Source organism: Lampetra fluviatilis, chromosome 36 (assembly GCF_964198595.1).
Source record: "Lampetra fluviatilis chromosome 36, kcLamFluv1.1, whole genome shotgun sequence".
Classification (NCBI taxonomy): Eukaryota; Metazoa; Chordata; class Hyperoartia; order Petromyzontiformes; family Petromyzontidae; genus Lampetra; species Lampetra fluviatilis.
The window spans coordinates 1,050,747-1,076,795 of NC_136310.1; the positions used below are offsets into that span (position 1 = coordinate 1,050,747).

The following is a 26,049-nucleotide window of genomic DNA, read 5'->3' on the forward strand; positions in this document are numbered from 1 at the left end:
TAATACAAAATCAGATTTTTAGTTGCGCGTGAAAGTGGAAAATTACCATAACATGACGTGGAGGAGCGGTAGTGCACAGGTTGTCTGTAGCTCGAGGCTTGCGGTTCGTGGCACGGGCCTCCCTGGTTAATGCTGCAGGCGTATTGCCAGTAGGCGCCGTGCCCCTTCGCAGTGCACGCTGTAGCTCCCGTGGCGTCACTCGAATTTAAAAAAGAGTCCATTGACAATGAATGTTTGACTCTTAAGCGATATTAATTCGTGGATTTAAAACAACATTAACGGGTTAATGTGTATATATTTCAGAGGGCTAATGTACATATACAACACAGTCATCAATAACACTGTAGCCTTAAAATATTAATATTATAATATACAATCAGCGATGTGTCAAGCAATGGCGCTTATTCATAGCACGGGTGCTGAGTCCCCTTGTGCCACACAGGGACAGCTGCCACTGGGGGTGCCCTGCCAAACGTTGTTGAGATTGAGACGTCGAGAGCTCTGAAGCGGCTCGGCGTACAGGACACACAACAACAACAACAACCGCTGGCGCCCTTCACCACCAAGTGGCGGTGACGTCTCCACGACGCCTGTGCCAGGCCAGGTGCACTTTGCGGAAGGGCTCGCTGCTGGCAGGTGACTGACTGAGATGACTGGCAGATGCGACAGCTCTGTCTCAAACACAAATCATGATCATCGTGATCACTATGTACCTGGGCCACCCTGAGCTCGGTTCCCAGCCACGGCTGCTATCCTCTTATGTCCCGTCTCTGAACACGTGGTTTTCAAAACACGCGCTGCACCAATGAACGCGTCCAAGGTCGCACCTGCGCCACCAGGTGTAGGGTCGCACCTGTGCCGCTAGGTGCAAAGTCGTACCCGTGCCGCCAGGTGCTTGGTCACACCTGTGCCACCAGGTGGCCCTGTAACGACACGCAGCTGTGGTCCAAGGCGCCATGATCCACGCATTCTTTCACCAGCAGGCGAAGGTCGTCGTGCGGCATCGAGAGACCGTGCGTGTCGCCCGATCACTTCCTGACGATTCACCCTCCCACCTCCCCCCCTGCTGCCTCCCTCCTACACCGGCCTCTCGCCCACAACTCCTCCCGGAATCGCCGTGCCGTGCGCCGTGCCCGGTCGATGAGGGTGGTTGGAAGGAGGACGAGAGAGAGACGGAGGGGTTTGAAGGACAAAACTTTGTTTCATTTGCCTCCCCCCACCCCCCCCGTTGCCGGCAGCAAGCAGCGTGTGCTGGCCGATGATCATCGCCTAGCCACTTCAGATCGAGCGCTCGCGGACCTGTGCCGACAGGCTGTGGACACCACGAACCCCAGAGGTATGTTACGGGGGTGGGGGGCCACGCATCGACTTGCGATGCAGAGGGTCGCCGCTTCGATTCTCGTTCTCCCGGCGCGGCAGTCAAACCGACGGTGGTGGGGGGGGGGGGCTTTAACCCCCCCCGGCGTGAGCGAACAATTGCAGGGCCGCGCGCGCGCCTTTAACTCTTACCACACCAACAACACAAACTCAGCACATTCCAATTACTTAATCAGATATACAGTAGAATAAGAATAATAACTGTGTGTGTGCGGGGGGCCTGGTAAAGAGAAATATAGACGACGTTTCGGGCAAAAGCCCTTCTTTATGCAACATCGAGACGACTTACATCGCTTTAAACTAAAGCACGTGATGATCCGCGCAGAGCTCAGGATCCCCTCTGATTATCCTAATCCCCTTCTTCCTTGCTGCTGTTGGGAGACGTCACGATTAATGGGTTCTCTGTCAGGTGCCTGTTGCAGCATTTGACTCTTTAGCAGCGTGTGCTCTCTCTACACACACACACGACTTGGGGATCAGGCCTTCATCCAGCGGTGGACTGACCTTGGCCGATGATCACGATATATGTGCAACTCTATGCCCGCTGTACTTTAAACACTTTATTTAAGTGCCGTGACCACGCAAACCGAAACCGAGCGACTGGGTTCAAACTTTCAGGAACTACGAGCGTGCTTGTGTCTGAGTGATGGGTTTCACTTGGCCCATCACCCCCTCCAGGGTCGGTAAAATCAGAAAATGTATTGATACTTGGAGGAATCGGATGAGCTATGAAGCTCTTTTTCACAGATGCCCACTCTGGGAAGCAAGTCAATGGCGGCCATCTTACGGATATACGGACCCCCGCCACATGAATGTGGACATTGTGTTAGAAAGCAAGAACACCGTCGTCTGTTGGACGCCACTTCTATGCTGCCACTTATCTGCTTTTACCAACGCGGACTGGCCACGACGTGGGGAGACCCACACGCAGCAGTGGAGTGACACCACAGGCTTGCACGTGTCGTACATGATAACAACAACAACACTGCGGCTGTGATTGATTCACGTAACGAGTTAGTAGATTACGGTGGCCAGTAGATGGCAGTTTGGCAATGGATTCCTGAGTCTATCTGTGCGGCGCTTTGAGCGTTATCCCGGCTTTCATCCCACAAGAAGCCAACCAAACAAGTCTGGGCTCGGCTAAACAAGTCCCGCTGTAGCGTGACCATCCTTAGAGAGGCGTGCTTGAGACTCGGTAAAGGCTTTTGGGAGTTAAACGCACGACTACCGTATTGTTATTGTTACCACTGTCCTGCTATTTACAAAATAACGATTGAATGGTCCGCCTTGGGTTTCATGATCAAAGTGCGGTGAGGTTTGTTGAAGGGGTTACTACTTTCCACTGCTGTGGGATGCTGGGTCGTGTTCCACGCGTTTGGTCGTTGTGTTCTTGTTGTACAAGTCCTGGGTGCTGTGTTACATTCTACTATGCCACTGGGATTGTGCTATAGCAGGGCCTGGTGAGTGTGTGGGTGATTGGTGAGTCTCATCTGAGTGGACCAGCGTCTGCTGAGTGGTGACGTATCACGAGCGTGTGGTGAGTCGCCATGCTCAAGTCCGTCGTGTAAAGGTGAGCGGTGAGTGCCTGGTGAGTGTGTTATGAGGGTCAGGTGAGTGGGATAGTGCCTGGTCAGTATCTTGCTGTCAGGCGAGTGGTGAGTGTCCAATGAGCGTATGGTGAGTGTCGCGTAGCCACCGCTGTGTGGCAGGCTCCGTACACAGCAGCGACACGCGCCTGCAATCAGAGATGGAGGCTGCGAGACGCGTGGACACGCAGGGGCAGCGAGACGCGTGGACACGCAGGGGCAGCGAGCCGGTGACAGTCGGAGACGTTCTGCTTGCAAACCAGAGTTGATGGAGTGATTCTCTCGTGTGGCGGCTTCGCTGTCATTCAGAAATGCCCCGTCTTGAATGGGTGGGTACAACGAAACGAAACTATTTTATTTTACATTTCACCAGGCAAGTCCCACTGAGCTAAGGAGCTCTTTCGGAAGCGACCTGGCCACAAGTGATAGTTCAACAAAGTGGCTTGACGCGTGTGAAGGTGTAGCGGCCGTAGGCTGAACTCGAAACGCGCGTTTCTAAATGTGGAGGGACAAACCGGAGAACCCGGGTAGGAGAGAGGCATGCAGAGAGACGTGGGAATGGACAGAGTGATGGAGAGATCAATTAACGGACACAGAGACTGACATGAAGAGGGTCAAGCACAGACTCACGGGAACGCACGAACACAAAAACAAACACTAAGATCCCCCGAATAGCCTTAGCAGACTGTTGGGGCAAGTGCTGTTAGCGAGCACCTGTGAAGGCCGGCACGGCACACGAGGGGGTCGTTGACCAGCACCACGCCCGGCCGCCTTTGTCTCCCCAGTGGCGAAAGAGAGATGAGCAGAACATGGCAACATAAACGGGAAAAAGACGCACAGAGGACATGAAGAGAGACACACCGATCAATTTTGGGGGGCACCTAAATACATTGGGGGGGAGGAGGGGTGCCCTTGATACATTCTTCTGCTGCCACACGGTTGACAAAGACAAATGCAACAAAGTCTGAAAAGTGCACAAAGCACGTGTGGAGGGGAGCACGCTTGGACTTTCCCACAGGGAGAGAGAGAGAGCTAAGGGAGCACACGGATCAGGAAACAAGCTCGCTTCCGAGACGTCATATTGATCATAAATCAATGTAAATGGACTTGGGCAGGAAAGATCATTGGTAGATGGTATGATGGCCAATAGACGAGGCTGGTGATGGAATGGCAGTCGGAGGAGAGACCGCGTCCATGAGGACAGCCCCCACCACGTGGACGGAGCGGTGACATGAGCTCGTGCACGGGAATGAGATTGACGCTCACGGCGCTGGCCTGCCAGGGACGGTGTCGGGGAGGCCTTGGGTCCAGCAGCGGATAGACCCAGGCTGATGACGATCACGACGGCGGTGAGCCATGCCGGCTCTTTTGCAAGCGGGAAGGGATATTTTGGGAGCGGTTGCGTCGCCTTCAAAAGAGGGGGCCCATCGCTTGTTTGTGAAGCGTTCCCCGGCGTGTTCGTCACTCGCGGTGAGCGTCACGGCCTCGGCTCATTTCTTCACGCGATGTGGCTGAACACGGGGAGTGGCTCATCACAGCGCTGAGCTCCGCGTGACTTTAATCAGAGGAACGTGGACGGACAGCGGTGACCTTTTGACCCTGCATTGTTTTTCCCTGGCGCGGCCCTCCCCCGACAACTTTATTACCCTGGGGTTGTTTTTATATTATTATTTGTACTGCACTGTACTACTCGGTTAACTTGTACATTCGTCAGAGAGCTCCACTGTAGTATCGCACACAAGGTTATCAGTTTACATTCCGGTCATGATTCAGCTCGGCCTATATCAGCTCTTTCACAGTCGGTAAAAAAGAAGCAGCTGCCACTCCTCATGCCTGGTGTTGTCCTGTGGAGAATGAGAATATTTCAGTATCAGAAAAGGTATTCACACTGAAGGAATCTGATGACCTATTAAGCTCTTTTTCACAGATGTTCAGTAGGGGTGGGTAAGAACGTTAAAACAAACGGTACAACAACACGACAGTAGTGAAGACCCATCCCCCCACTACGGAGAGACGGAGAGACGGGTATTCACCAGATGAATGTGGAATGTCCACCATTGGAGACGGGTGGCGCACCACGTTTGTTTCGGCTGTCCGTGAGTCCACTTTTAGCGCAGAGGCACTTTGGTTGAATTTGAGAGCCCTATAAACACGCCCAGGTGACTGGTGCTGGGAAGTCCGCCTCGGAATTGTTGCACAATCTCGATGTTTCTCTTGAGTCACGGCAAAGTGGGCTCGGAGTTCACCGCACGGGGACTACGGAGCAGGGCACAGGGAGGGGGCTGGGCGGTCGGAGAGGCTGAGCCAAACACCGCTGAGGAGTTGGGTTCGAATCCGGGCCTTAGCCAATCGCACCCGCTATGCATGCAAGTCGCCCACCCAAGCTGTACCCAGGCTTGAGCCTGCTTAGCTTTGTGGGCCCTGAGCAGCAGAGGGCAGCAGCAGCAACATCCACCGTTGTACTTCACTGCTATGATCCCACTGCTGTGCCCCCTGCCTTCACCTACAGTCCTACACCAACCCACACTGACCAGGGTGGTGAAGTATGGCCAAATCAAACCTGCACGGAATGGAAGGAGGGGGGTTGCCTCATCCAGCAGTGGATTGACAGGGGAAGCTGCACGTTTACATTTAGTTGATGACTACAAGTGGAATGCGATCGGTCGCTTTGTTTAGCGTGACTTTCTCTGACTTGCTTTGATACTTTTTCGCGTCGAGCTTCCCGTGTAGGAAGGAGGCCCTCTCTGTGTGAGTGTTGGGCTGTGTACGGCCGGGAGGGCGACTTTGGCACTTGCTTGTTGACACAAAGGGGAGGCGGGTCTCGACTCATAGCGGCTCTCGCCCTGGGCTCGCTCGAGACGAGCGGTCCGAGAGCGTGCGCGTCACTCGGTAGCTACGCGACCGTGTGGAAGTGTGAGCAGGTGAGAACCGATGGCTGTCGGAAGCGATGAAAACAGACGGCTCGTCCCCAAGTGGGGGTTTTATAGCGATGATCGACTAGTGTTTTGCATAAGTGCTGTTAGCGAGCACCTATGAAGACCAGCACGGCACACGAAGGGGTGGGTGGCCAGCACTACGCCCGGCCGCCTTTGTCTCCCCAGTGGCGATTTTTACACATTGCACCGGGTAATCATTTGAGGCTGAGTCGACCTAGGGGAGGCCCAGGACCGGTTCAAATAATCGTTACTGGTGTTGGCCGTGAGCGGGAATCGAACCCGGGTCGCCAGGTTCGTAGCGCTAACCACTATACTACCGCTCCCCACTACACAGACACAGACACACAGCGACGATCATCTGAACCGATTCTGGGCCTCCCCTAAGTCGACTCGGCCTCAAATGTGTACCTGGTGCGGTGTGCAAACGTCACCGCTGGGGAGGCGGCTGGGCAGGCGTGGTGCTGGCCACCCAGCCCCTCGTGTGCTGTGCAGGCCTTCAGCAATAGCAGCAACACAGTCTGCTAAAGGCTATATGGGGGATCTTTCGTGTGTGTGTGTGTTCTGCTGCTGACGTACCAGCTAATCGCACGCGTGGTGGGCTGGTGGGGGGAGCTACAACTAAAACAACCCTCGCCCGAGCGAGGTTTTACAGAGGCGACGCATCTGTGGGGCGACACCCAGGATGAGTGTTTGTGGTAAAACGCGGAGTTTTATGACGACCTAGTCCCCGCGGCACGCACCACGGATGTCAATCGTAACTATTGCTGTAAAGACGCACCGCGCCGCTTGACCCAGTCAGTCTGGGGAAGGCAGCCGGCGAGGTAAGGTGCAGGTTGTTGGTATCATTTAAACAAATTATATCTGTGTGCGTGTGTTGCAACTTTAACACAGTAACAATGTGGCTCCCTTGCGGTGTCTTCCTGTGGCCACGACTTGGGATGACGCTGTCGAGACAACGTGCCGGTGGTGTTTTATGGAGCGAGGGAGCGAGAGAGGCCGCCAGTCGTAGGCAAAGGAGGAGAGGCAGGACTTGGACCGGCCCGTGAACATGGCAGGGGGCGGGGGGGGCAGGGAGCTGGGGGAAGCGAGACTGTGGGAGCAGCAGAGGAGAATGAGCGACCCTCCCCACCGAGCACAGGCTTGACAGTGGGGAGGGGGCTTCGACAGAAAATCCATCCGTGAAAGTTTGTTTGAAAGAGACAGAAAGCCGGTCTCTCCGCGTCGAGTGACACGCGTCTTTGCTGTCCACCGACTACGGTCGCCAGCTTTGAAACTCAACAACGTTGCGCCGCGTAAATGTTACGCGGCGCAAAAAGCGCCATTACTTCGGAGTCTACCCATTTTGGAAAATTTGCTTTTCAGAACGTCGGCGTCAAATCGCAGGAACGGAACGATTTGACGCCGTCGATGATAATAGCGCTGTGAGGAGACCTGTCTGAGACGTGCGCTGCTCAAACCCAACTACCGGCCCAAGTAAGCTTTGCGCAGTTTACCTGCTTGAACGATTAATGCTTCAAAACATTGGTCTGGAAGGCTAATAGGCTGATGGATGGAAAAAATCTTCATTTTAAATGGACTTGACTCCCTGTAGGAGAAATGTACTTCCTGTCTGTTTGTTATTCATCATCCACGATGTTCCACCACGGCGCACAGTGAGCCTCATTGATCGCTCGCTCATTCCGCTGATGTGAAATCTCCTCCTCTGTTGCAGATACATTCCGTGACGTCCTCTGCCTAAACGCCCTTCGTTGAGCGACGCTCGGAGGATCTTATTTTGCGCTCGGAGCGTCCAACGTTTCCTGGTGTCACACGGTCTTTCACTTCACCTTTCCAGCTTTGGTAACCCCCCACGGACTGCAAATAGTCTCTGGAGAACTGCAGCGGGAATCGAAACTGTGGAACAACGTTGGAGCCCTGTGACCACTGACGCCACTCGGCACGCACCCCTCTCCCCTCCTCCCGTCGTCCACCAGCGCTCGCTACCCACCCACCCACCCCACCCACCCACCCACTGACACCACACCCACCACCCACTCATTGACCCACCGACCCACATGGAGCCAAGGAGCGGTCCTCCGCACGGCCACAACGACCGCCGTGCGGAGCCCGGCGAGGAGCTGGCAGGCCGTCTCGAGCGCTGCAGCATCACCTCGTCGCTCTCGTCGCTCTCGTCGCTCTCGTCGCCCTCGTCACCCACGTCGCCCCCCGGTGGCTCCGGAGCCAGTGATGATGGCGGCGGAGAAGAGCGCAGCGTCAGGGTGACGCTCAGCACCTTCAGCGAGGCGTGCACGAGCCGGACGGGCAGCCAGCAGATGATCCCCAAGTCGCTGGCGACCGCCACCGCCGCCGTCGCCACGGCCACGGCCGCCAAGAAGGGGAGGTCGGCCTCCTCCGCGTCGGCCTTCTCCAAGAAGGGGGTGCCCGCGCTCAAACCGCTCGTCCCGAGGGGCCACAGGGCCACGGTGGCAGTGCAGTTTCCGGTGAACTCCGGCGGGTCGGCAGCGGGGTGGACGGGACAGGTGGGGCACGGGGGGCAGGCCGGGCAGGCGGGGCACGGGGGGCACGCGGGCTCTGGCAACGTCCGGGCTGCGGGCGGCGTGAGGGACAGGAGAGAGGAGGTGGCGGTGGTGGAGCGGGGCAGGGACGACGATCGCGGGGAGCACGACGAGCCCGAGGAGGAGTCGGAGGGGAAGCCCGACGCGGGAGGCGACGACGACGTCGACGGGTTTGGGCCGGGGCTGTCGCGGGGGCTGCGCGCCCAGTCGTACCGCCGCGCCGTCGACTTCAGCGACGTGATCGAGGGCCGCGGCCGCCGCGGCGGTGCCAGGCCCGGCGGCAAGGGCCCGCTCGAGGCCCTGTCCGAGGAGGAGCAGCCGGCCGCCGCGACGGCGGTCACGGTGGCGACGACCAAAACCCGCGGCAAGGTCAAGGTGAGAGGCCGAGGGGCAGCGGTGATGTGGGCCGCGAGAGGGTTACGTTGCTCCCGTCTCCGCGCCGTGGAGGGCTCCTCGAGAGCGTTTCTTACCGTGGCTGCCGTCAGTCTCGACTGTCGGTCATCGGCCCTTCTGGCCTTCTAGCCGAGCCCTGCCCAAGCCCCCGCTCGCTAACAGATCGGCCTCAGCCAAGGTAAGGTCAAAGGTAAAAACAACGAGCCTACCTTTACCCTACCTTTTACCCTTACCGCATACAATCACTCTACCCTTACCTTTTGCCCTTTAGCAGGTCAGGTAAAAGGCCAAAAGCAACGAGCCTACCTTTACCCTACCTTTTACCCTTACCCCATACAAATTACCCGATTACAGGGTAATTACTGGGGTACTACACATGAGAAAGGCTTATAACAGGTAAACGCTAGGCAGAGCGCTTTATTCATACAGAATACTCTCGATGATTCCAATTTTAAATGGAGGCCATGGACTGCGCCATGAAGCTTTTAGCGAGCAGTAAACAAGGTAGTCGGTAAACAAGGTATTTACCGGGTAATTCTTCCGCGCTACCTTTACCCTACCCTTTACCCTTTTACCCGGTAAAAAGGGTAAATTACCTTACCTTGCCGAGGACTACTAACAAAGTGTTGTCTTCGACCCGTGCCTGTTCTCATTCGTATGTTCCTGTTGCTCTCAACGTCATCGCGAGCATGTGTTCGGAACCTCCGCTTACCACGGTTGGCTATGTACGGTGCGAAAGAAGTTCAACATACGTGCATACGGCCGATTTTGAATATGCGACCGGCCCGGCGATCGGTCGCTCGTTAGCAGCATCGCTGCTGTGCGGGTGGCGCCTGGCGGGCGTCCGTGCCACCCGCCCACTCACCGCGGCTCCGTCGTGCCATCCTGCCCTGTGCCGCAGGGATTCCAGATCATGGACCGACCCCTGAGGAGGAGAAACACCTTCGACAAAAGTAAGCGACTTTCCCATTCATTCATTTATCGTGCTTCGCCGGTCACGCACTCGCACGCACGCACGCACTCGTGTCGATGCTGGTGCTGTGATTGTGTCGGTGGCGGTAGCGGGGACGTTGTAACCGAGCCGAAGGTATAGGCGCGCCACGCGACCATCTCATGAGCCATACGTATTTGAACTGAAAGTGAGTTAGAATACTCAGAATGGATAGCGTGGGAGTGATGCCCTCTGTAGCACATCACCACGTCCTACACCTCATTGCTGATCCTCGCTGCTGTGGTTGTTGAGTATGATACATTGCGGTTGTGTAGGCGTGAGTGTTAATTGTACCCGATGTGACATGATGATTATGATGGTGTCGTTTATGGTTATGTTGAATGTTACGAGAAGAGAATTGGTTGCTGTGCAACGGGAAATAAGAGCCAGCTGTGAGGTTTGTGCTCTTCTCACAGTCCTCCTGTACTCGGAGCACTCAGAGTTGTCTGCATTTTCTTAACATAATAATAATATGCCAAGATAATATGTATTGTGAGGTTGTTTTATTTTTATTATATAGGATTACAAAGAATACTCTGGTGGGAGGTTGCATTCATATGAGCACAAATTGAAAAGGTAGAGCAATTTAGCCGTGCTCAGTCTTCTGTATGTCTCACCACCTCTTCGCAGTATCAACTCGATGTTGATTTGTTCGACGGGAAATCGCCTGTAGCCAGTTACCCAGCTAGATTCGGTGGCAACGGCCCCGCAGCAGCCAATACCAACGGTGGCTGTTGGGGTAGAAAGGAGCCCAGCCAGCAGCCAGCCAGGAAATTCGAGGCATAGATAATTTTTGATAGCCGTAACGATCGGTGAGTTCTGCCCCATCGGGCTTTGATGAATTGTCGTGATTGAGGGGTCGCGATTCGACTCGATGACACGCGCTTCCCACTGCCCCGTTTAGTGCCGTCTAAGTGGGTACTGTCCGTCTCGTTCGCTCCCTCTTGCTGGTTCCGCGTCGTCCACGGCGGTGCTCTGAGTGTCATCGTTCCGTGTCGTTTCTACAAATCGCATGGGGATCGACGCTTTCGCGACGCGACGCGTATCGTGAGCGCGAGAATCGTTGCACGTGCGCTCTTGGTAGCCGCGCTGTCGGCGTCTGTCTTTTATTGTTGGTGTTGCCGTCATTGATGTGGACGTCGTCTTGAATGTTGCGTCGTGCAGCGCAGCGCAGCGTGATCTCGCCGTCGAAAAGTCGCACACGGCCAGCAGCAGCAGCAGCCACTGTCTCACTTCGTGCACCCCATGCCGTACTTTTTAAGAACGCACTGTGAAATATGATTATTGTGGGGTAAAAAAAAAACCCCGACCATTGACACATTGTAGCCAGAGGGTCTGGCCGGGCAGTAGAACCAGATAATCAGGGCAGGCCTCTGCTTGCACAACGAACAACACAAACAACACCCCAACAGGGCTGGATGCACTCACACTCACGAGCACACTCACGCACGCCCAGTCACTGTACAGCGACGCACAAGCACACACGCACGCATTCACACATGCACGCACGTACACGCACGCACACACACGCTCCCACACTCATACAACACACCAACATGGCCACGCGCAAACACGCTCGCACTCAAACGCACATTCGTGCGCACGTACACACACACAAAATCGATGCATGCACACGTGTTCACACGTGCACTCACGCACTCACGCAGTCATGTAGACAATCACGCAAAGATCCCCCCTATAACCTTAGCAGGCTGTTGGGTCAAGTGCTGTTAGCGAGCATCTACGAATGCCAAAGCGGCAAACAAGGGGGCGAGTGGTCAGCACGACGTCTGGCCGCCTTTGTGTGAGCGGGAATCGACCTCGGGTCGCCGAGTTCTTGACCCACTGCCCCAACCACCATACTACCGCTCCCCACTGTACAATACATAACCCTCATACCCCATACACACACACAGACACCACACGCACGCACGCGCCCCCCCCCCCACGCGTAAAAACGTGGACGAGAGACGAGCACCAGAGGTCACAAATACCCCCCCCCCTCCCGCTGCATGTCGCGTACCTGCGCTGCTGCCACCGCTGATGCGTGCGGCACAAAATGGGCATCCCGGCGCACAAACGAAACACGAGCTGCCGAGTGCCAAGGTGATTAGCCCACGAGTGCCAAGGTGATTAGCCCACGAGTGCCAAGGTGATTTTCCCACGCTTAACCAGGCCATGCACACCTGCGTCATTCGCCTGGACGCGTGCAGAGTGTAGGTGACGAGGATGGGGCATGGGGGGTGTGTGGGAGATCGCGAATTGAAATGAGAGAAATGAACATCGAGAGTGATAAAATTGGAACTCTAAATGAGAATGAGCGAGAGACTTGATTAGCGGCGGCGTTTGTTTCTAAACGAATTGTCGCTGCGCTCGCTTCACGAGTTCCGTCCCTGGCGACCGGGCGTGTTTTGCTCGTTGCGAAAGCGTGCCGCAAATATTTCTCGCGCGGCTGCCAAAGGCGGAATTTAATTTTCTCTCGGCCGAGGCCAGCTGGCAGACGGCGTCGCGAGCGAGCGACCGTGGAGAAGCGATAGTCACGAGCGTGCGCGCGCTCGTCGCGAGCGAGGGATCGTAGCTCGTGTGCGGTAGAGTTGATGCGAGCGAGCGCTTGCAGTGATTGAGCGGGCGAGTGAACGACAGTAAGCGGCGATAGTAGCGAGTGAGCGACAGTACAAGAGTGAGCGGAGTCGGCGTCGTAGCGCCGTGCGGGACCCAGCAGCGCGCCATGGCCGTGCCAGCGCGAGCATGAGCTCCCCGAGGGCCCCCTCGCCGCGCGTGCGGGTCGCCGCGAGGCGAGCGTCCGACTCGGCCCTGCTGGGGGGGCGGCCGAGGTCGCGACCTCGCGAGAGCTCCATCCTCAGCCTCCTGGGGTTCTCGCCGAGCCGAGGCGCCGACGGCGGTGGCGGCGGCGCCGACGGCGGCGGCGGCGATGGCACCGACGGGCGAGACGGGGGCGGAGGGGCCGACGGGGAGGGGCCGCAGCAAGGCCTGGGCGACGTTCTAGGGGGCCTCTTGTCGGCGATGCAGTGGCCCAAGTGGTTGCCTTTCTCCGCAGATCCGGGCCTCTACCAGAACTTCACGGAGAAGGGGCTCTTGGTGAGCGACGCGCTGCGGGAGGATGTGGAGGCCGAAGAGGCGGAGGAGGCTACCGAGAGGAGCTTCCAGAGTGTGGGCCTGCCCCGGGCGGGAGGAGAGGAGGAGGACGTGGAGACGGAGACGGTGGCGGTGGCGGAACCGGAGTCGCCGGATCCCAGGATCATCATCAAACACCGGCCCTTCCGCACCACCTGGAGCCAGCTACCAGAGGTGGCGCTCACGTGGACAATTGTGACGATGGCGACGAGGATAATGACGATAAGGATGATGACGATAAGGATGATGACGATAAGGATGATGACGATGATGGTGAAGATGATAATGACATTTTTGCTGATGGTTTTGACATGTGGTGATGGTGATGCTGATTTTTCGTGGTGATGATTGTGATGATAGGAGATAATGTTAAAAATGATTGTGATGACAGTTATCACAGCATTGGCGATGATGACGATGTTGGTGGAAATTACAGCGATGGTTATGACGATGACAATTTGCATTGACTATGCCGGTGACAACCGTGTGATGGTTGTGACTGATTGATGATGGTGATGTTGGTGGCGATGGAATTGATCACTATGGTGACATTTGTGATGACTGACAGCTGTGATGATGATGAAGAATATTTTTTTATGATGGGGTTTGTATGGGCTTCTCCCGGGTTCTGTATGGGCTTACCCCAGCTAAAGACACACACACAAGCACACTGTGTAATTGGTGTTGCCTAAGCATCCCGATGTAGCAGGACCCTCCTGAAGGAGAGTCTTCAGGCTCTCAAAGTGACGGTGATGTCACCGCAGCGCGTCTTGCCTTACTAGGTGCACTTTGAGGCTATCACGTGAAGTGTCGAAAGCTCCCTGTCAGGAGGTCACTGGACAGACCCAGGGGTCATGGGTTGACCGACTGAGATGACTGGCAGATGCTCCACCTGTGCTCCCCACCATACTAACAGAAACACACACACATGCACACACACACATGCACACACACACATGCACACACACACACACGTGCACACACACATGCACCCACACACACACAAAGATACCCCTCGTAGCCTACACCGACTGTTGGGGCAAGTGCCGTTAGCGAGCGCCTGTTAAGGCCGGAACTGCACACGGGACAGTGGTGCGGCCACTCCTTGGCCCCCTTTGTCTCCCCGCTGCTAATGTTTGCACACCGCACCGGGTACTTGTTTAAGGCTAAACCAACCTAGGGGGGGTTCTCGGGTTCAGCCGTCACCCGCCATTGATGCGAGCTGCGGTGTACACGCACACACACGTGCACACGCACGCACACACGCGCACACGCGCACACGCACACACGCATCACAGAGCTCCCCCGCTGCTATTTTGTTGACGCTGTAGCAACGCCTCGCCGTGCGTGTGAGAGTTCACGTGATTCCATCCCCCCACGCCCCCCCCCCAACCACCGCCCCCCCCCTCCCCCGTGCCCCCCCCCCCCACCCCGATTGCTCTGCCAGGTGCGAGGCAGCATGGTTCTGCACCAGCTGACGGCCGACGAGCGCAAGCGGCAAGAGGTAAGCGGGCAAAGTGAGCGCCTCCGGTGGGCGCGTGGTCACAGCTGCTGCTGCTGCTGTTCACTCGCCCACTCCTCACTCTGCAAGGCGAAGCATGGAGTGGCGGGGTGGTCACACTCGTGTCTCACAGTGACGAGGTGGGGGGGGGGAGTGGTCACGTGTCTCACAGTGACGAGGTGGTAGGATGGTCACGTGTCTGACAGCGACGAGGGGTGGGGTGGTCACACGGCCAACTTCCAGTGACGATTATCTGGACCAGTCCTGGACCTCCCCTAGGTCGACTCAGCCTAAAATGGGTATCTGGGGCGGTGTGTAAAAGCATCACCACTATGGAGACAAAGGTGGTTGGGTGCGGTTCTGGCCACCCACCCCCTCATGTACCGTGCCAGCCTTCATAGGTGCTCGCGAACAGCACTTGCCCCAACAGTCTTTTAAGGCTATACACGGGGGATTTTGCTCCCATAGATTGAAAAAAGAAGTCACACCTTATCACTGGCATTGGCCAAATATCTGCATGCTGAAAAAATGACCTGCTAATGACTCCATTGGGATTACACAGCAGCAGCAGTGGCAGTAGCAGCCCCACTGTGACAGCATGGCAAGACCCTCCTGGAAACAACATCTTGAGACTCGGGGCTTTCCTGGGCTAACAAGCGTGTGCTCTTACGTGTCCGCGTCCGCAGGTGATTTTCGAGATCATCACCTCGGAGCACTCGTACCTGCACAGCCTGGAGGTGATGATCGGCCTCTTTAAGGAGTCGAGCGAGCTCAAGGTGACGATGAGCAAGCTGGAGCACCACCACCTCTTCTCCAACGTCACCGACATCCGCGACGTCAGCAAGCGGTGAGGCTCCCTCGCCGTCGGTGGGGAGCGGTGAGTGGTGAGGGTGAGGGGTGGGCTGACGGGCGAGGATTTTGGGGGGGGGGGGGGGTGATAGCAGCGGTTCTCAAGGCCTTTTGGAGGCTGGGTGGTGGGGGCGGTGGTGGGGGCGGTGGTGGTGGAGAGGTGGTGGGGGTGGTGAGGGTGGTGGGGGTGCTGGGGGCGGTGGCGGCGGTGGGGGCGGTGGGGGCGGTGGTGGAGGTGGTGGAGGTGGTGGGGGCGGTGGGGGCGGTGGGGGCGGCGGGGGGCGGCGGGGGTGGCGGTGAGAGCGGTGTGAGGGTCAGAGTGAGGATGAGGGTCAGAGTGAGAGTCAGGGTTAGAGTCAGGATTAGGGTTAGCGTGAGGATTAGGGTGAGGGTGAGCATGTGTTAGAGTGAGCGAGAGTTAGGTGAGAATTATGGGAATGATCAGGTTAGGAACTATCTGTGATTGAATGGAATCCTTAACATGCAGTTTAGAATCCTGTAAATGTCTCTCTGGAGACGCAAATGTTATCGCTCCGATCATTCCTCCTCGTACTGTATCAGCTGGCCAATCAATAGCCCAGCCTCACCATGAGATCTAAACGGCTCGGGTCACCGCCGTGGTCACATCGATGACACCAAGGAGGTGAGCAGTGCCGTCGTCATCAACATCACCAACAGTGATCACTCTTCATGCATCGCTTGGGAGGCCTTCCCGTACCTACAACCGCCCGTTACGACCCTACGAGACATCACAACTCGCCACGTTCGTCAATAGCCCTGCACTCTCTCTCCACAAGAGCAAGCACATACTGCGCATTACGAGTTGAAGTTCTGTTTTATTATTATTATTATTATATCCCAAATAAACAAGTGACAATTACAGTAAATAACACAAACTACGACGTTTCGTTTCGGTCGCAACATAACCGGTCGTCATCATGATCATCATGATCGAATCGTCGTAGTTTTTTTTTCTTTGAACCTATCTACGTGACTTTAATGAAAGACCCAAAGAATATGAATTCCTGCAGTCACGAAAGCTTTAAGTCAAGTAATAAGACTTCACAATTCTGGCAAGTCGCCTGATGATGTTGGTTGATGTAATCACCAGCGAAACGTCACGGTACTCACGTTGAAAATATTGTAGTGAGTTTACTCTCCAACACACAACCGGTGTGCTGTGCTAGTAACGAATTGTCATGCTCTGTTTACGTGACCAACCTTACTAATTGGCTGTGTCGGGTGGTGGCGAGTTTAACAACACATTTATATATTTAAGCAATCTAACCCCAAAAAAAACCTTTTTTATGGATGATATTGGTCGCGAAAGCCTACTACGCATTAAACTACAGTTTTAACAGTTAATTAAGTGCCTAATGGGATTTTAGTTTTTATGAATTATTTCCATGCGGGGATTGGGAGCCCTGTTCCATGTGACAGGGTGCATTGGCGCTCGAAACGTGACACCGCCTTGGAATTTGGAGTCGCGTGTCTCCCCTCCCTGTCCCGGTCCGACCGAGAGAGCGGCGGGGGGGGGGGGATGGGAGGATGCAAAAATAGATGGCGCCTTTCACGCGGATTATCTCGGGCGATGCCGGTGTCCTTGCCCAGTGGCGCACACCGACATCGTTACGCATTGAGGCCGAAAGACATCACGGAGGGGAAGGGGCGTCGTGTTCTGCCCGTCACGCGCGCCCCGAGCGTGCCGGTGTTAATGTCGCGAGCAAAATTATTGATGAAAACGTGGTCGTCAGCCTTGACGCGTTTACTGTTGTCATTGTGATCGACGCCGGGCGTGTGGGGATCGTCCGGTGCGACGGAGTCGAGGACTGGCTCGAGACGATGACGACGACGAGGCTAACGAGTCGGAGCGAGTTCGTTGTTGAGCGGCGCCAATGGAGACTGCGGTGCGCTGAGGAAGACCAAACGAGCTTATCGGCTACGTCTGCCCACTAAGGGATTTACCCGGCGGCTAACTTGAAAAACTTTCATCAACACCAGAGCGTACATAGCAGCATCGGCACGACCGCAAAAGTGAACGTTTGTCATGTTTATGGGGTTACGTCTGACTGACTTACGGCCGATTGGACGTCTTGTCTGTGCGTGCGTGGGAATGCACACACAGACACGCATGCGTGCACATCTATGCGCTCGGGCCAAAGCTTTTCCGTGTAGCCTGCACAGTCGGTTTGTTGCAGAAGTTTGCGGTTCGATCCCAGCAGCCGCCCCGGTTAATACCGCGGGTGGATTAACCATTAAATACGAAGTGCCGACTGCCTCTCCCTGTGACGAGTAGGCCTCGTGCAAGGCATCTCGAGCTGGGCTATTCGATTAGGCGATGACTCGCCAACGCTACCGATAACCGACTCAATTTGGTCACGTAAAAAGTTGGGGGAAAAAAGAAGTCTCAACGCCGTTACCACACGTGCCGCTGTACGGGAGGTTACGAGTTGGGCTCAATTGGGATTGTACTGTATAGGGTAGTACAATTAGGGCACGGGGTCAGGGGTAGGGTTGTGAGTAATTGGGTCGGGGTATGGTTAGGGTCAGGCAAGGTAAGGTCAGGGTTGGGCACGGTGAGAGTGGTTGTGCACACGGCACCAATCATCGCCCACTGCTGGCAGCAGACCGATGCCCCCAGGGCTCTCTTGCGAACGAGACTCGTCCTGGCCTCCCGAGTTTCTCGCCTCAAACTCAACTTGAGACGGAACTTCTCAGCGGCGTCACTCGAGGCGTGGCTTGTAGGGGGTTTCCTGCCTTCGGGGAACAGCACGTGGTGGTGGCGGCCGCCATTTTTGAAGGGGCCACCAATAATCGACATAAACAAAAGTCGTCGATTCAACTTTTGGCTGATTAAATTAACTTCATCGACTTTATCGACCCACCCCACTTGTGGGTCCAGCGCCGGAGTGCATCTTGGCGACACCTACCCACGTGATCACCCCCTACCCCCCCCCCACGCGCCCCTCCCGTAGCTACAAGCAAAGCTGTTGACGTGTAACCGGGTGGGCAGGTGAGTGGGTTGGGCAGGTGCCCTGTCCTGGGCAGGGACGTCATGATTATTCCTTTACTCGATGCGGCACCGCGGGCCTGCAGCCAGTGGCGTCACGCTCGCTGAGCCGCCAAGAGCGAGCGCTGCTCAGGTGAGCGTGAGGGACGATGGGGGGGGGGGGGGTGCCTTGACCCCGTGACCCCGCGACCCGCGATTGCCGTTCCCACCAGCCTGCAGTGACCCCTGCTGCCTCTCCCTGCAGCTCTGTGAAAAAGAGCTTTATAGCTCATCGGATTCCTCCAGTATGAATAAATATTCTTATTAAAAAATATATATATATTCTGTGGGCTAGTGTCATTGCTCCCTTCAGCGCCCACTCACCATCGCTGTTGCTGTCGTGTGTGTGTGTCAGTGCTTTTGTGCGTGTGTGTCGGTGTGTCAGTGTATCTGTGTGTGTGGGGAGTGGTAGTGTAGTGGTTAGCGTCACTGGCCAGCATCAGTGACGATTGTCAGAACCAGTCCTGGGCCTCCCCTAGGTCGACTCAGCTTTTAATGAGTACTTGGTGCGGTGTGTAAACATCGCCACTAGGGAGACAAAGGTGGCCGGGCGTGGTGCTGGCCAACCACCCCCTCGTGTGTCGTGCCAACCTTCATAGCTGCTCGCTAACAGTTCTTGCCCCCGACAGTGCATTAAGGCTGCGCAGGGGATTGTCGTCTTTGTGCATATAGCTGCGTCTGCAGGTGTTCACGTGTATATACGTGCGTGTGTGTCTTTGTGTGTGTCTATGCGTGTGTGTGCGTGTATGTGTGTGTCTATGCGTGTGTGTGTGCGTGCTGCGCGTGTCGCAGCTTCTTCGACGAGCTGGAGGCGCGCCACCAGGACAACGTCGTCATCGAGGACATCAGCGACATCGTGGAGACGTACGCGGCGCAGTACTTCCAGCCGTACGTCACGTACTGCACCAACGAGACCTACCAGCAGCGCACGCTGCAGAAACTCTGGTGAGACTCGCACGCTCACTCACTCACTTGCTCCCTCGCTCGGCGAGACTCGGTGGCTCACTCAAGGAGACCTGGTGGTTGCCTGATGGGAGATTCGCCTGCTCAGGGAGACTCGCCTGCTCGCTCATCCGTAGCAGCCTCTCTCGCTCGTAGCAAACTCGCTCGCTTACAGCACAGGGTCACTCACAACAGACTCACTCGCAACAGACTCACTCACAACAGACTCGCTCGCTCACCGTGCACTCACTGCAAGCCCTCTTGCCGCTCACAAATGGCGTACGCGCGAGTCGGCCACGCTGGATGAACAGCTAAAGTCTTTTGTTTTACGGCTGCAGACTTTTTTTTTTAAGTTCAAGAATTATTGTTGTTTATACTCAAGAGGAGGCACTGTCCCATTGTCGCCCCCAGGAGCTCGAACCCCCAGTTCAAGGAGACGCTGCGCAAGATTGAGATGAAGCCGGAGTGTGGGGGGCTGCCCATGATCTCCTTCCTCATCCTGCCCATGCAGCGCATCACGCGGTTGCCCCTGCTCATGGACGTGAGAGAGCGCACAGAAGCACGTGGAGACACCGCACAGCAGCGCGGGGTCAGGTTGGGGTCAGGCTGGGGTCAGGCTGGGGTCAAACGGAGGTCAGACGGAGGTCAGATGGGGGTCAGACGGAGGTTAGACTGGGACAGAAAGGCAGATGTGCGATGCAGAAGGACCAGTGCCCAAAACGTTGCCTATGATACATATTTATATTAAAAAAAGATATATATTTAAAAAAAAATTTAAGGCCACAATGTTGATGATGGATATGTAGAATTATTTTGGTTTTAGGTTACTACAGTTAGGGCACAGGGTTAGACAGGGTAGCGTTGTGGGTAACAGGGAAGGGTTAGAGGGGTATGGTTCGGGTCAGGCAGGGAAGGGTGAGCGCTAGACACGGCGAGATGGGTTGATGCTGGCGTCGTTGTTATAATCGTCTCCCCCTCGTACGTTCTCACGACGCAGACGATTTGTCAGAAGTCCAAGCCGAACACCTTCCAGTACGAGACGGCGAAGCTTGCACTAAAGTCAGTGAGCAAGGTGAGGCCCTCACCATACCGAGACTCATTACACTCACCACCCCTGACCCCACTCATTACACTCACCACACCCTCACCGCCCCGCGTAACACCGCTGTACGCGACACGTGACAACGCTGTACGCCCCACGTGACACCGCTGTACGTGACACGTGAGCGCGTCTGTCTCTGGCTGCAGGTGGTGAGGGACTGCAACAATGGAGCCAAGCGGATGGAGCACACCGAGATGATGTGCACCCTTCAGACTCAGCTCGAGTTCAAAATCAAGGTGACGATTTTGCCGACATCGCCGGCATCTCCCACGACATGTTGGCCGCCGCGCTGTCGCCCGGATGCGCTGCGCCGCCCGTGCTGTCGGCAGTCGGACGTGGAACGATTCAGCCCCCCCCCCCCACCCCCACGTTTCTCCCTCGGGGGGCGGGGGGGGGCTCGAGCTCCCTGTGTCGCACCCCCCTGCCTCCCTTCCTGTGGCGTCTCTGTCTCCCCTCGGCTCTCCGCATGTCTCTTCCCATGTTGCTCTCCACGTCTCCCCGTGTCTCTCCCCGCGTGTCTCACCGCACGTCTCCCCGCGTCTCTCCCCGTGTCTCTCCCCGTGTCTCTCCCCGCGTCTCTCCCCGTGTCTCTCCCCGCGTCTCTCCCTGCGTCTCACCCCGTGTCTCTCTCCACGTCTCCCTCTGTGTCTCTCCCCACGCCTCTCCCCGCGTCTCTCCCTGTGTCTCTCCCCGCGTGTCTCACCGCACGTCTCCCCGCGTCTTTCCCCAAGTCTCCCCCCGCGTCTCTCTCCACGTCTCCCCCTGTGTCTCTCCCCGCGTCTCTCCCTGCGTCTCACGCCGTGTCTCTCTCCACGTCTCTCTCCACGTCTCCCCCTGTGTCTCCCCCCGCATCTCTCCCCACGTCTCCCCCTGTGTCTCTCCCCACGTCTCTCCCCGCGTCTCTCTCCAAGTCTCCCCCTGCGTCTCTCTCCATGTCTCTCCCCTGTGTCTCTCCCCGGGTCTCTCCCTGCGTCTCACGCCGTGTCTCTCTCCACGTCTCACGCCGTGTCTCTCTCCACGTCTTCCCCCGTGTCTCTCCCCGTGCAGCCGTTCCCATTAGTTTCCGCGTCGCGGTGGCTGCTGAAGCGCGGGGAGCTCGCCACCATCGAGGAGGAGTCGAGAATCTTCCGCAAGAGCCACAACAAGCAGCTGGTGCATCTCTTCCTCTTCACCGATGTCCTCATCGTCACCAAGAAGAAGAGGTGAGCGCTCGGCCCCCAGCTGAACTCCCGCAGTTAAACTTGCCCCGCAAATTCGGTGTCATATTTCCTTGCCTGGCTTCCCCTCGTTGGGGCTCCTCGGTATTCAGGCAAGAGGGGAGGGCGGGGAGGAGCGTTGGGGCCTTGGCGCAGCTCCACAACGTCGTAGACGGGTCCCTGCCGGAGGGAGCTTCTTGCGAACTCCTCTGCAGCGTATTTTGGTCTACTCTTCCACACCGGCCCAGACTTCTTGAAATGGGCGTGAGACTCCGCACTTTACCCCGCCACGTGTCGCTCTGCCTGTCGCCTAACTGAGGCGGTGGTGGGATTTAAGAAACCTCGCGCGGCCACTGTTTCAACTGCCTCGCCGGGGCGGGAAGTCGATTGACGATTGGGACGTGGGCTGGGACTGTAATGGCGCAGTGGCCTGTTGGCTGTGTGACCGAGTGTTTCACTCATTTTAAAATCGAGGCTCAAGACCTGTCTTAAAGATTTAGATTTGTGACTGTATTATGGGATCTTACGAGTATTCTACTGTTTTGTTGATGCTTCCGTTCTTTCTACATAATTATTTTTGTCGTGGGAAATGTTTACCTTGAACATGTGCGTGAAGTCGCCTTTCACCTTGCGGTATGAAAAGCGTGCGATGAAAAAACATTTATGTAAATTTCTTGGGTGATGACAGTGCGGTGCGATTCTGACCCAACAACAAATAACGCCTGCCATCGCATCCACCCCTCTCATCACATCCCTCCCCCCCCCCCCCCCCCCGTCAGCAACGAGAGCTACCTCGTCACGGACTACGCCCTGCGCAAGAACGTGGACGTGGTGGCCATCAGCGGGGAGGAGCTCGCTACACAGGGTCAGGGAGGAGCCGGGGTCGTTGGGTCGCGGCCGTCTGCCGGGGAGGGGGGCGGCGGCGGTGGGCGGCAGGGCTCGGCCAACCACCTCTTCACGGTGACGATGAGGGAGAACCACGCCGGCGAGCACGTGCAGCTGGTGTTCGTGGCCGAGCTGCTGTGAGTGGCGCACGACGGACCGCGCTCGTGGCGGGCGGGGGGGCACGTTGATAGCGAGCGGCAGTCGGGGCCGGCGCGGCACAGAGGGAGTGGGGAGGGGTGGCAGCACCGACGCCCCCCGCCGCCATCTTAGTCTCCCGACGTTTTTACACACACCATACCGGGTGCTCATTGTAAGGCCGAGTCGACCTAGGGGAGACCCAGGAGTGGTTCAGATATTCGTCGCTGATGTTCGCCGAGCGGGAATCTCACTACGTGACCCACCCCCCCCCCCCCCCCCCCCATTTACGCGCTCGCTAGCTCACTTTGTAAAAATGAACAAATCTTAACTTGCAGAGGGGAGGGTGTTACGACTGAGACACCCAGGGGGGAGGGTGCCTGCTCTTGAGTCTCACACTGAACCAGGCTTCGCCTCTCTCCAGGCGTCCGATACCAACACCCACCATTCGCCACCAAGTGACGGATACGTCACCACGGTGCCTGTGCCAGGCCCGGTGCACCTTGAGGCCACGTGAAGTGTCGAAGGCTCGCTGACAGGAGGTTATGGGACAGACCCAGTTGCCATTGGTTGGCTGTGCCACTTACTGTGCACAGCTGGGCAGTGAATCTGCGTCCACTCACGGTCATTGCTCACGTAGGCGCCGACCGGCACCAGCGGCGCTTGGCGTGCCAGCCGGCGCTCTGAATGTGTTTGCCTGTCTCCGTTGCTTTGCCGGTGACCTCTGCCCACTAGGAGTGACCGGGCGCGGTGGATCACCGGCATCCGGGAGAGCCGGCAGGAGGAGCCGGATCTCGTGCGCAAGACCAAGGAGCTGGAGAGTACGGAGAACGCACCACCGATTCATCCGTCCCTCTTCCGTTGTTACATTAATCGTCACAACTCGGAATCTGAAGTGCAGGGTGGCATGCGTAGCCATCGCAGGCACGAAACCATAGCTGCGAGCGATCGGTCTCTCTGCGCTTCTCTACGGACAGTCGGCGCATCATTAAGCCTTCCACCTTAATTCATATCCATCCAAAAATGTTGTTTATTCTCACTAAAAACGTACTTGTACATACAACTCTGGGTTTTTCCATCCACATTTAGAATCAACGTCACCACGCTTTTAGAGTATTTCCACGTGATGAGCTACTTCGTTGAGCTATCATTTGTCATAGCCACGTCGCTTCTAAGAAAGAGCTCATTGGGCCTTACCCGGTAAAATATCAAAATCGCCGTTGACCTCTCACGTCCGGTTCGGCGATGCACGTCTCGGCGACCACCGGGGCGTGCTCTCTCTCTCTGTCCGAGCCGTGGCTCTGAGCGCTTGCCTGAGCGGCGCCGCCGCCCCTGTGACTGCGACGCCACCCACACAGGCCGCCCGCAGGTGGAGGCCGTCAAGACGTACGGAGCCAAGCATCCCGACGAGCTGAGCCTGCAGAGCACCGACGTCGCCATCGTCTTCCAGAAGGTCCTCGACAGTGAGTGTCGCCCCCCCCACCACCACCACCACCACGAGGGAGCGACGGCGGCCGGGGCCCGGCGGCATGCCCGCGCTAGACCCTGGTGCAAGGCCCCCACCGAGGACCGTGGTGCCACGGCCGTGTGTTTTGCGAATCGATTTACTTGACGATTTCTGAAAATTATAATTGTTGTCTATCATTGTCACCATACGGCGGGAAACCGAATTCTGAATTTGTCAGGCACATGGAGTTCAACGACGGACATCGTGTCTAACGATGCGCGGTATGAGCCGACAACCGCGGAGAGCCGTGCAGCAGCACGACCGTGCACACCGACGCAGCCAGCCGTGTGGGTGGGGAAGGGGAATTATTTTCCTGCTCGTGGCCAACTGACTCCTGATCCCCACTTGCCGTCGCCTGACTCCACACCTCCCTGCAAATGTCAGCAATGACCAACTCCTCCCCTACGAGTACCCTTACCCACGTGCATGCGCGTATTCTTATTCACGTGTATGCGTGTGCCTGCGTGTGCCTGCGTGCGTGCGTCGGCGCCCCAGACGGCGAGTCGGGCTGGTACGAGGGCGAGCGGCTGCGCGACGGCGAGCGGGGCTGGTTCCCGACCGAGTGTGTGCGGGAGATCACCAACGATGACACCATCAAGAGCAACCTGCGGCGTCTCGAGCGCCTCATGGGCATCGAGACCGTCGTGTGATGCCTGCAAGTAGCCTGGCACGGCCGGCGAGGGTCCCGACGGCCGCGGCGTCGTCGCCACCCTCGCCCGGCGCGCCGCTTCCACCGTGTCGGTGCCGGACGGCCCCGAGCAACGCCGGCATTGGCGTCGCCCGTGACATCGAGGGGGCGGATAAGGACGCTTGGCATTCGGAGGAATTCTCAGCCGAAGGAGCAAATATGGCTTCGGTGTTTTTTTTAAACCGGCGGTGCTCCTGGAACGTTCTTTTATGAAACCTCAAAGTGATCAGATCAATTTTGCACACGTGTAGACATGCATGTAAACAGCGTCGGCCATGGGGGGGGGGGGGGGGTGAGAGGCCTGGGGCAAATCCCACTTCAAACTAAACTGGAAGTATTACATCTGACACCGTGACGTCGAAGCGCTGGGCTCCCCAAAGCGAGGGGCCCGGGGCGGTCACCCCTATGGACGTCTCTGCAAACACATTTACACACGCACAAATATACACACACATATACACACAAGTGGCGGTGACGTCACCACGACGCTTGTGCCAGGCCATGTGCACCTTGAGGCCACGTGAAGTGTCGAACGCCTGCTGGCAGGAGGTCACGGGGCAGACCCAGGTGCCACGGGTCGACTGACTGAGATGATGATATGAACACGTGTGTGTACAAGTGGACAGTCCACTTGTACACACACGTGTCCATATACATACAAACACACAAGACTAAGACTGCATTCTTTGTAAGCCTCACTAGACCATACGGGCAAGTGCTATTAGACTAATTAGGGCTGACAGTGTAGAAGGTGGTGATGTGGCCAGCACCATTCCTGGCCACCTTTGTCTCCCCACTGGTGACGAGTATACACTGGCACCCACTACAGTGCTCATTGAAGTCCCACGAGCCCTGGCTGGGAACCTATAAAGCGGGTTACTCCTGCCTGGGTTGGTCACGCAGCAGTGCCGCTCATCACGACCACATGCACACACACAAAGACCCCCCGTATAGCCTTCACAGGCCTGTAGGGGCAAGTGCTGTTAGCGAGCACCTATGAAGGCCGGCACTGCACACGAGGGGGTGTGTGGCCAACACCACGCCCGGCCGCCTTTGTCTCCCCAGTGGACCTCGTGGAGGTCCAGGACCGGTTCAGATAATTGTCACCGGTGTTGGCCGTGAGCGGGAATCGAATCCGGGTCGCCGGGTTCGTAGCGCAGCGTAGTGCTAACCACGACACTACCGCTCCCCACACACACACCTACACACGCGTGCACAAACA

At 56.8% G+C, this 26,049-nt stretch overlaps 1 protein-coding gene across 2 annotated transcripts; it reads left to right on the forward strand.

Moving 5' to 3' along the window:
* Positions 1-1,120: 1,120 nt before the first annotated feature.
* LOC144945011 (rho guanine nucleotide exchange factor 16-like) lies at positions 1,121-25,095 on the forward strand. Of its 2 annotated transcripts, none has more exons than XM_078873167.1 (15): positions 1,121-1,336; positions 7,611-8,829; positions 9,749-9,800; positions 12,897-13,147; positions 14,421-14,477; positions 15,161-15,321; positions 19,165-19,317; positions 19,726-19,855; positions 20,312-20,386; positions 20,563-20,652; positions 21,464-21,618; positions 22,392-22,634; positions 23,368-23,453; positions 23,991-24,095; positions 24,635-25,095. In XM_078873167.1, exons 2-15 carry the CDS (start codon positions 7,954-7,956, stop codon positions 24,787-24,789), a joined length of 2,589 nt encoding a protein of 862 aa, XP_078729293.1. In that variant the 5' UTR covers positions 1,121-1,336; positions 7,611-7,953; the 3' UTR covers positions 24,790-25,095. The 2 variants fall into 2 exon arrangements, with proteins under 2 accessions (XP_078729293.1, XP_078729294.1); XM_078873168.1 differs by lacking the exon at positions 1,121-1,336 and adding an exon at positions 7,335-7,372.
* Positions 25,096-26,049: the final 954 nt, after the last annotated feature.

Excerpts from the sequence above, each read along its gene's own strand:
- LOC144945011 (XM_078873167.1), top strand. The coding sequence starts at position 7,954 with ATGGAGCCAAGGAGCGGTCCTCCGCACGGCCACAACGACCGCCGTGCG. Across the intron at positions 14,478-15,160 it reads ACGAGCGCAAGCGGCAAGAG|GTGATTTTCGAGATCATCAC; the intron begins GTAAGCGGGCAA and ends CCGCGTCCGCAG. Across the intron at positions 19,856-20,311 it reads GGTTGCCCCTGCTCATGGAC|ACGATTTGTCAGAAGTCCAA; the intron begins GTGAGAGAGCGC and ends CTCACGACGCAG.